Source organism: Podarcis bocagei (genome assembly GCF_964188305.1).
Source record: "Podarcis bocagei genome assembly, chromosome: 8".
Taxonomy (NCBI): domain Eukaryota; kingdom Metazoa; phylum Chordata; class Lepidosauria; order Squamata; family Lacertidae; genus Podarcis; species Podarcis bocagei.
Window position 1 is genome coordinate 8,858,848 of NC_138133.1, and position 9,714 is coordinate 8,868,561.

At 48.1% G+C, this 9,714-nt stretch overlaps 1 protein-coding gene across 1 annotated transcript in view; it reads right to left on the reverse strand.

The window, feature by feature from the left end:
* The window catches only part of ADAMTS16 (ADAM metallopeptidase with thrombospondin type 1 motif 16), a 79,239-nt gene extending 72,649 nt beyond the window's left edge, over nucleotides 1–6,590 (reverse strand). Inside the window, exons 1-3 of the mRNA XM_081206175.1 lie at nucleotides 6,326–6,590; nucleotides 5,924–6,020; nucleotides 729–1,054 (exon numbers count right to left, since the gene is read on the reverse strand). Of these exons, the coding sequence (XP_081062301.1) occupies nucleotides 729–1,054; nucleotides 5,924–6,020; nucleotides 6,326–6,385 (483 nt within the window). The 5' untranslated portion in view covers nucleotides 6,386–6,590. The remainder of the gene's footprint in view (nucleotides 1–728; nucleotides 1,055–5,923; nucleotides 6,021–6,325) is intronic.
* Between the last annotated feature and the right edge of the window lie 3,124 nt (nucleotides 6,591–9,714).

Genomic DNA, 9,714 nt, shown 5'->3' on the forward strand with positions numbered 1-9,714 from the left:
GGAAGGCTACTGGGGAGCTGTGTTTTTTTAAGCACCTGTTTTAACGAAAAGAAATGGCAGAGGTAGGTGCAACACAGAAACTAACAAGTTTTCCAAATTCCCTTTTCACTGTTCTCAGACCTTGTTTTAAATTGCCACATCCCCGCCTCAGTGTCACCCCCTGCTCGCTCTACTCAAAATCTACTGTTTAAAATCCCAATTTTCACCCTCTCAGTGGTTCTCCCTTCTTGCTCCAGTTCTGTGGCCACTGCCATTTTAAAACCTGCCTTCACTTTTGCTCCCCTTCATGACCCTGGCATTATGCAAATCCAGGTTTGTGATGAGGCACTACATATTGTCCACTGGGAGTTGCGCTCTGACATTCTTACAATAAACGCTCCCCATGAACAGAGGTGGGTGGGTGGAATTATAGCTTCCACAAAATTATGCACAATATTATGATATATATATATGCTGACATGCTTGTTTTATGTATATATATTTTTCACACACTCAGCTACATACCTATGCAATACATGTGGCAGTAAAATGTATGTTTGCTGGTACATTCTTCTTGTGAAATGTTTCATACATAAAAACAAATTTAAAAACAACAACACAAAGTCTCCTCCTTTTGAAGCTTCCACAGATGTTTTCCTTGCACATCCATCCTGAATTTCATTGTAACAATAGCTACAACATTTTGCATTTAATTTTCCCCCTCAACTTGTTGTTCCATGTTTACTCACCAATCCTCCGCATGTTGAAAGTGCTACAGATGAGTTTTTGTGCAATCGCAAGACACCTTGATAAAAGCAAAAGTCTTCTGCTGGGTATGTGTGTATTGACTTGGTTCTCCCCTTGCCCAGGGTCTGTATTGTAAATCCAGGTGCCACGAGAAAATCTGAAGTCTTCAGGTCAAGCTGGAAGTCGTGGCCAAATCCATGGAAATGGAGGTGCAGCGAGTCAGTTTCTCCCTCAGATGCTTCTCTCTTCCTCCTTTCATGGTGTGCAACTCCATGACTTACATAAGCCCCATTTTGGTCTACTTCATATGCTGTCACAATAACATATTCTGTAAGCAGTCAAGGCATAGAGTCAGAACTTTCAGCAGCATGGTTGGCGGCAGATGCAAATGCAAGTGTTTGCATGCATTTGTACGCACAGATTTCCTGTTGCAACCTGGCTACTGAAAATGTCCCCTGGGAGGAGGGCTTGATTGTTAAATTGCTCTGGGTAGCCCTATGAAAGGAAATAGGGGTCTCCCAAGAACTCTCAGAAGGGACGTGGGTGGCGCTGTGGCCTAATCACTGAGCCTAGGGCTTGCCGATCGGAAGGTCGGCGGTTCGAATACCTGCGACGGGGTGAGCTCCCGCTGTTCGGTCCCTGCTCCTGCCAACCTAGCAGTTCGAAAGCATGAAGTCAAGTAGATAAATAGGTACCACTCTGGCAGGAAGGTAAACGGCGTTTCCGTGTGCTGCTCTGGTTCGCCAGAAGCGGCTTAGTCATGCTGGCCACATGACCCGGAAGCTGTACGCCGGCTCCCTCGGCCAATAAAGCGAGATGAGCGCCGCAACTTCAGAGTCGTCCACGACTGGACCTAATGGTCAGGGGTCTCTTTACCTTTACGAACTCTCAGCACCCACCACAAACTACAGTTAGGATTCTCTGAGGTGGGACTTGACTGTTGGTATGTTGCTGATTTAAATGTAGAGTGCAGAAGGGGCCAGAGAGACCTCAAATCATGGGATCAATGGGTTTCATTATATCCATCATGAGTCCAAATTTGGCCCTTAAGGCCACCCCCCCCCCAAACCATGACCAGCTGCCTTTACACTTGACATCACACGTGTCACATGCTAGGGGCAAATAAGGATGTCGCTCCAAAGGAACAATAGGAGAGCAGTTTCTTAACAAGGAGGCTTGCTGACTGCCCTGACAGTGCTGCTGGGTTAGGCTCCACTAGAGAGCTGCTCATTGGGAATGCAGAGTGCTTTACAATCAGCTGCTCATCTTTTGCCGGCAGTGGTTTGATTTCACTGTGACATCAAGTGATTGATGGGTGGACCTATCAAAACTGGCCCAGGGGGTTGTGGGCTGGATCTAGTGTCCCACCCCTGCAGTAAATGGGAGTTTTGTGGACATAGCCTTTTTGCATTCCTGCATAAAAGAATCCATTAATCCATTATCACAATTTTTTTAAAGCAGATTCATTTTCCTAGCGATTACAGACCTAGCATTTACTCTGCATTTCAAGGGTAGATGATGAGAACACATACCGGTAACTTATTCTAAGAGCAGTGAGGTTGTGAGGAATCTTGTTGTGTTTACGGCCCAGATGATCCTTACTAGATGCAACAGAGGGGAAGGGGAGAATTATATACACGATGGCTCCATCTTTGCCAGAAGCCATGTGTTTAATCCATCTAGTTCCAACTTACAAAGGATAGCAGTTTCCTCAAAGCTGTTTAAATGCTATCTTGAGAGCATCTCAAATAAAAGTCCTGATAAACTTAACGAGAAAGTTCCACTTGAATTCCAGGGAGACCTTCACTGAATGTTTCAGGCTATTAATGTTCACTATTCAGCACCCCCTGGTGTCTTCCTTCTTATCTCCACCAGCACAACTGCTTTTAATACAGACTTGTAAATTGGCTCTCAAAAGTCACAGCCCTGCAACATTTTTCAAAAAAGACTTGCTTGCTGGGAGTGTTTGGTGGTGGCAGTGGGCTGGATGGCAGGCTCCCTGCCTCCTCGCCGATTGCTGAGACTGCAAGAAGAGGGTTTGCTCCTCACGCAGCCAGCCTAGAAGCTTAGTAGGCTGGTGATAGAGCCCCTTTGCTGCCAACCAACTACAGTCACACCTCGGGTTACAGCTGCTTCAGGTTGCGTTTTTTTGGGTTATGGACCCGCCAAAACCCAGAAATACTGGAACAAGTTACTTATGGGTTTCGGCGGCCGCGCATGCGCAAAAGCGCTAAATCGCGCTTTGTGCATGTTCAGAAGCACCAAATCACAGATGCGCAGATGTGCCGCTGCGGGTTGCAAACACTCCGGGTTGTGAACGTGCATCCCGCAAGGATCATGTTCGCAACCCGAGCGTCCACTGTATATTTATGAATGGTTACCTGGGGATAAGTCCCATTCAACTCAGTGGGACTTACACAGACAAAGGGCTGTGCTGTCATTGTATGAATATAAACAGAAGCATGGTGTGTGCGAATAAACCCAAGTACCTGATTAACACCCTGATCCAGAGAACTCAGTTGGTAGAGCACATGACTTTAAATCTCAGGGCCATGGGGGTTCGAGCCCCACGTTGGGCAAAAAGAAGAAGAAGAAGAAGAAGAAGAAGAAGAAGAAGAAGAAGAAGAAGAAGAAGAAGAGGAGTTTGGATTTGATATCCCGCTTTATCACTACCCAAAGGAGTCTCAAAGCGGCTAACATTCTCCTTTCCCTTCCTCCCCCACAACAAACACTCTGTGAGGTGAGTGGGGCTGAGAGACTTCAGAGAAATGTGACTAGCCCAAGGTCACTCAGCAGCTGCATGCAGAGGAGCGGGGAATCGAACCCGGTTCCCCAGATTACGAGACTACCGCTGTGCAGGGGGTTGGACTAGATGACCCTCAGGGTCCCTTCCAATTCTCTGATTCCATGTTAGGCAGGCATGAGATTTGCTCCATGTCCAGCAACAGAAAGACACCAGTCTGGCAGCTCTTTCCATCTGCTGCTGCTCCTTTTTGGTGTCTCTGCTGGATGGGAAGGAACAACCTTTGCTTCGTGAGCATCATCCAGCATGGAAATCCACGAGGCTGCCAGAGAATGGTAGAGGCAACCTGTGCCTTCTCTGGGAGTCTGCATGACTCCTCCATGGGGAATGGGGGAGGCTCCCATCACAGTTAACAAAGTGAGATACTGAAGGAGGGGGGGGGGGGTCAAGCACTGCACACCTGTTGTGACCTTGCTGGGTTTCTATGAAAAGAGTGCCCCCACCCCCCGCCCAGAAACATAGGTGACTTGTCAGAGGAAGGGACAACCACTCCACCCATCTTCAGACACCCTGCTCACTCACTCACCTGGGTGACCTTCCTAATCACCTATGGCAACCAGGTGAGTACAGTGGTGCCTCACAAGACGAAAAGAATCCGTTCTGTGATTCTCTTTGTCTAGCGGTTTTTTCATCTTGCGAAGCAAGCCCATTGACGGATTAGCGGATTAGCGCTATTAGCAGCTTTTAGCGGCTTTTAGCGGCTTATCGGATCAGCTGATAAGCGGCTTAGCAGCTTAGAAAAAAGGGGGGAAGGGAAAAAAAACAGCAGGAACTCGCAAGACATTGTCGTCTTGCGAAGCAAGCCCATAGGAGATTCGTTTTGCGAAGCACCTCCAAAACGCAAAACTCTTTCATCTAGCGAGTTTTCCGTCTTGCGAGGCATTCGTCTTGCGGGGCACCACTGTAGTCAAAAACAAATATGCTTTATTCATCATGTTGCTTTCTGACACTATTACAGAACAGGGTAGTTGCAGTTGGGTATTTTGCATCTGGAAGTTTTGTAAGCCTAATAATAAAAAAAAAGGGCCGAACTTCCTCCGGTCACAATCGTGAGGAAAGGGTGCAGAATCCACAATATTTGGATTGTTAATGAGGCTCAGTTCTGAGTGGAGCAACTCAGTAATTGGGCAGACGTTTCCTTCTGGGCTCCTCTCACCATGTAGTAAGACCTCACTGAGGGCAACAGTTACTCATTAGCTTGAATGTGTGTGGATGTGATTTCCTCACCCATTAAGTTATTATTCTTAGGTCTTATGTTGCAGGGCAGCAGCCACTCCAGACGGGAAGAAAGCCAGTTACAAATATATCCGTTTAATTTAAGAAAGCCACGCTAAAATAGCATATACATTTATGTGCCTGTGGAAATCCGTTAAGGCCGATCAAAGGCAATGCCCATATTTCACAATCTCTGCTATTCCAGATATCAACATATTAATCAAAGAGTTTTCACTATTCGTTTATAGAAAGCAGCAGGTTTTGTTTACAGCCCAGTCGTATGTTTTTGGAATTAAGATGTAATTGGGAGAAAGCCCGATTGGGCTCAGTGGGGCTTATTTCTCAGTAGACCTGCATTGGACATGTAGCCTAGAACAGCCACAGAATCTAAACATTAGCAACACCTATTTCAAAACACTTTGTGATCCCAGGTGCATGAGTTATCAATCCTATTAATATGGGCAGAACCTCAATCAACCACTCCAAATACAGTGGTGCCTCGCAAGATGAAATTAATTCGTTCCGCGAGTTTTGTCGTCTTGCGATTTTTTTCGTCTTGCGAAGCACGGTGTCGGGAAAGTTTTGGAAAAGCTTCAAAAATCACCAAAGTCTTTAAAAACCTCAAAAAAGGCTACCACACCGCGTTCTATGAGTTGCTCCTCGAAGTCAAGTCGCAACTGTATTAACGGTGTTAAGAAAAAGGAAACAAACTTGCAAGACGTTTCCGTCTTGCGAAGCAAGCCCATAGGGAAAATCGTCTTGCAAAGCAGCTCAAAAAACAAAAAACCCTTTCATCTAGCGAGTTTTTTGTCTTGCGAGGCATTCGTCTTGCGAGGTACCACTGTAAAACCCTATGCACACCTACCTAGACAAAGGTCCCATTGAACTCAATGGAGCTTACTTCACGGGAGGCATGCACAGGATTTCACCATGTGACTGCAATTCTATGCACCCTTATTCGGAAGCAAGTCTCCCTGAATACATGGAAACTCATTGACTTCTGAGTAAACAGGCATCGGGCTTTACAAGCCCCATGTCAGAAGAGCTCCTGAGCATATGCAGAGAATTATAAAGGAAGCCAAAGAGATCATTTCCACTGGACACCAGCCAACTCCCTTACAGGCAAATATAACCAATCACAAGGGTTAATACAATATAGGATCTACTCTGCTCACTTACCACTGTTGTCTGTGAACTCCAACAACTCAGAGTGCAAAGAGGAAAGGAGATCTGGGCTCCTAGCGGCTGCTTGACCTGCACATGTCACAGGTGCACCCTGGAAAAGGGAGGGGGTGGCAATAATAATAATAACAACAACAACAATAACGCTATTATTTATACCCCACCCTTCTGCCCTTCTGGATGGATATATTCAAAGATTTAAGAAATATAGGCAAATGGGCAAAGGTTAGAAGGAGCAGACTTTCTTTATGGACTCTCTGTATTGCAAAGTCCTTCTTAATGCAATCAGCATTATTTGGGGTGGTCCTGCCGCGGAGATCACCGCATACTGGCTTTACTGCAGTTTGCAAGAGAGAAAGCGAGAGGCGGCTTTCGCACAGCTGTTCTGGGAGAACCTACCTGGAGCTGCGCTTGGAAGAGCAGCCAAAGCCACAGACCCGCCAGGCTGCCGGACGGCATCCTCCTCTCCCGCCAAGCGGAGCTCCGCAAACCACCCCTAGCGACGGAGCAGCCCGGACGCCGGGCGCCTGGCTCCTGTTTTGGAGAGGGAAGCGGAGCGCGCTGCCAGGGTGGCAGAGAGCCGCATGCCCCGGAGCGGCAGCCTAAAGCGCAGGCATGGCAGGAACGAGCGGAGCCCTCCTTCACTTGGCTGCTGCGGGAGAGGGACGCCCAGCGGCTAAAAGGTGCCTCGTCGAGAGGGGCGGCGGGCTGCGCTGGCGAGGCAGGAGGCGGCAGGTCGGGGCTGCGCGGCGCGCCAGGTGCGGCTCTCCATGGCCAGGCGCCCCAGCTGCGCTCCGGCGGCGGCGGTGGCAGCAGCAGCAGCAGCAGCAGCCTCCGTTGGGGAGGGGGCAGCCGGCCGGCTTCTGCCGAGGGGGCAGCTCTCCCTGTCCCGCCCAGCACCTGCTGCTGCTGCCGCCCCCCTACTCCTCCCACGTAGAGGCGAAGGAGAGAGGGGAGGGGCGTGGGACTTTGCGCGCAAGCTCGCCGACTCTGTCTTTGTCCTCGCGGAGCAAGAGGGGCGGGGGCCGGCCAAATTATGCAGACAAGTGTGTGTGTGTGTGTGTGTGTGTGTGTGTGTGTGTGTGAGAGAGAGAGAGAGAGAGAGAGAGAGAGAGAGAGAGAGAGAGAGAGAGAGAGAGAGAGAGAGAGAGAGAGAGAGCGCGCGCGCATAGGGAACCAGGGATTATTCCATGCCCATTTCCCCTGGAGAGATCAGCTTCGCTGCCAGGGTTTAACTTTGCAATACAGAACTGTATATGGAAAACAATGGGTGAAAGTGCTCCTGAGCAGGTAAAGAGTGCGCTTCTTTGCCCATCTCTCAGAGAGAGGGAGAGAACGAAGTGGTAAATTTCTTTTTTATATATAATATTTTTTATTAATTTTAACATATAAATTATAATACATACCACAAAGCTTCACCACTTATACAATCTTTTTGGGGACTTCCATCAGCACCTCTGATGACCCACCGTTTTAGCCACTTCTTATGCATTTCTTAAATTCATATTGCCTTTAATTATCTCAACTAACCATCCTCCCCTTTATCCATTTTTGCAATAGTTCCAATAATTCACCTCACAAAACGTCTTGCAAACCTACAAACGTAGTCTGACCATCACAATTACTTTTCAGGTAGTCTGTAAATTTACACCAGTCTTCTGTGAATTTCTGGTCCCGCAGATTTCGAATCCTTCCTGTTAGTTTATCTCGAAGTAGTAAATTTCAACAGTGAAAGAATGAAGTTACCATTTCTGGATGCAGGTGGAGAATGTCACTGGGATTTTTATTTTTAAAAATAAAATTTCCTCATAAAAAAGCAGTAAAAGTAGGATAGAGGCAGATTTAGGGGAGCACAATTGATTCAGTTGCGGTGTGTGTGTGTGTGTGTGTGTGTGCGTGCGCCTCCGTGGTACAACACTGATTTACAATAGAGTGCAAGAGGCAGGGCACTGCTGAAATCTGACACCAGAGGACGCAGCCAAAATTGAAAAAAATTCTTTCTGATATACTTTTCTACTTAAGGAATCCTTTAAAAAAAACAAACACAAAAACATATAGATTGGAAATCTCCAGAGAGGTCATCTCCTGCCTGCAGGCAATGATCATGTCTGCCATCTGCCTGTCTCAGGAGTCTGTCACTTTATTCTGCTGCTGTGGTCTAAACCACAGAGCCTAGGGCTTGCCGATCAGAAGGTCGGTGGTTCAAATCCCTGCGACGGGGTGAGCTCCCATTGCTTGGTCCCAGCTCCTGCCCACCTAGCAGTTCGAAAGCACATCAAAGGGCAAGTAGATAAATAGGCACCGCTCTGGTGGGAAGGTAAACAGTGTTTTCGTGCAATTCTCTGGTTCACCAGAAGTGGCTTAGTCATGCTGGGCACATGACCTGGAAGCTGTCTGCGGACAAACGTCGGCTCCCTCGGCCAGTAAAGCGAAATGAGCACCGCAACCCCAGAGTCGTTTGCGACTGGACCTAACGGTCATTGGTCCCTTTACCCTTTAGACCAAGCCTAGCTACAGTGACGCTACATAGTGGGGACGTGGTTACTGTAACTGGTGGACTTGGACCCCATTTCTAAATCTACCCAAATTTCTAGGATCCTCAGTAGCATTTATCTGCTCCACAGGTGAGCAAGCAGAGATTCCCTGCGTGCTGCTTGTGGACTGGAGAAGGACATCTCATGGTTGCCTAGGAGAGGGGCCAAGCAGGATCTCTGTGGAAACCCCCCCCCCACGTGCCTTAAGTCACACACAATGAAATATAAGAGCAAAGCAGCAGTTCTCTTTTGAGATGATGATGGGACAGGAGGGAGAATTCACCTCCACAGATCCCATGTGCAGTGGTGTAGCGTGGGTTGTCAGCACCCGGGGCAAGGCAAGTAATTTGCGCCCTCTAACCCGTGGATTTTAGCACTCGAGTGCGAGCGCGCCCCCCCAGATGTTGCGCCCAGTGCGGCCGGCCCCCCCTGAACCCCCCACACTACGCCACTGCCCATGTGCATCAGCAGGCGTCCTTTGCCAGCATGGGCGTAGCCACGGGGGGAAGCTGATGCCCCCCCATCCACAAAAAGTATTGAAAAGCATTGAAAATACTCAATTGAGTTCCGGCCCACCCAGCAGAAACCTGCCCCCCTGTAATGTCCTTTTTTTGGGAGGGGTTATCTGTGATCTCCCCCCCCCAAAGCCCAACAACAAAATTCCTGCCTATGCCCATGTTTGCTGGGAAGGTTGTTCTATCTATAGGGTTTGACTGGTGCAATAAAACCTCAAACATTAAGAACTTCCCTAAACAGGGCTGCCTTCAGATGTCTTCTAAAAGTCAGATGGTTGTTTATTACCTTGACATCTAATGGGAGTGCACCACCACCGAGAAGGCCCTCGGAGCTGGACCTCAGTGCAAAAAGCAGGCAGAGCAATGAATGAAAAGTGTGCCTTTTCTACAGAATGCTAGTTTCTTCACACAGTCACAAAACCCTTCTCTATTCCCCCCCCCCCCATCCAGGTCATCGACCAGAGTTATCAGAGCTCAAGGGCACATTTCAGATGGGTAAACCACTCAAGGAGGGTGTGGAAGAAGGTGAGAGGTGTGGTCCAGGAGGAGATATAGCCAGGAGAGAATCCCAAGAACCAGGCAGAATGGCCTGGAGGGCTGATTTGGGCCTGGGCCTAAATTTCCCGCCTCTGGTGTATAGGATTGCAGCCATAAGATGATAATTTTTTAAAAAAATCAAAACAATTCATGTATTCCCTCCCTCCCCCAAGAGAGAAATAATGTGCCTGATTACCCAAAT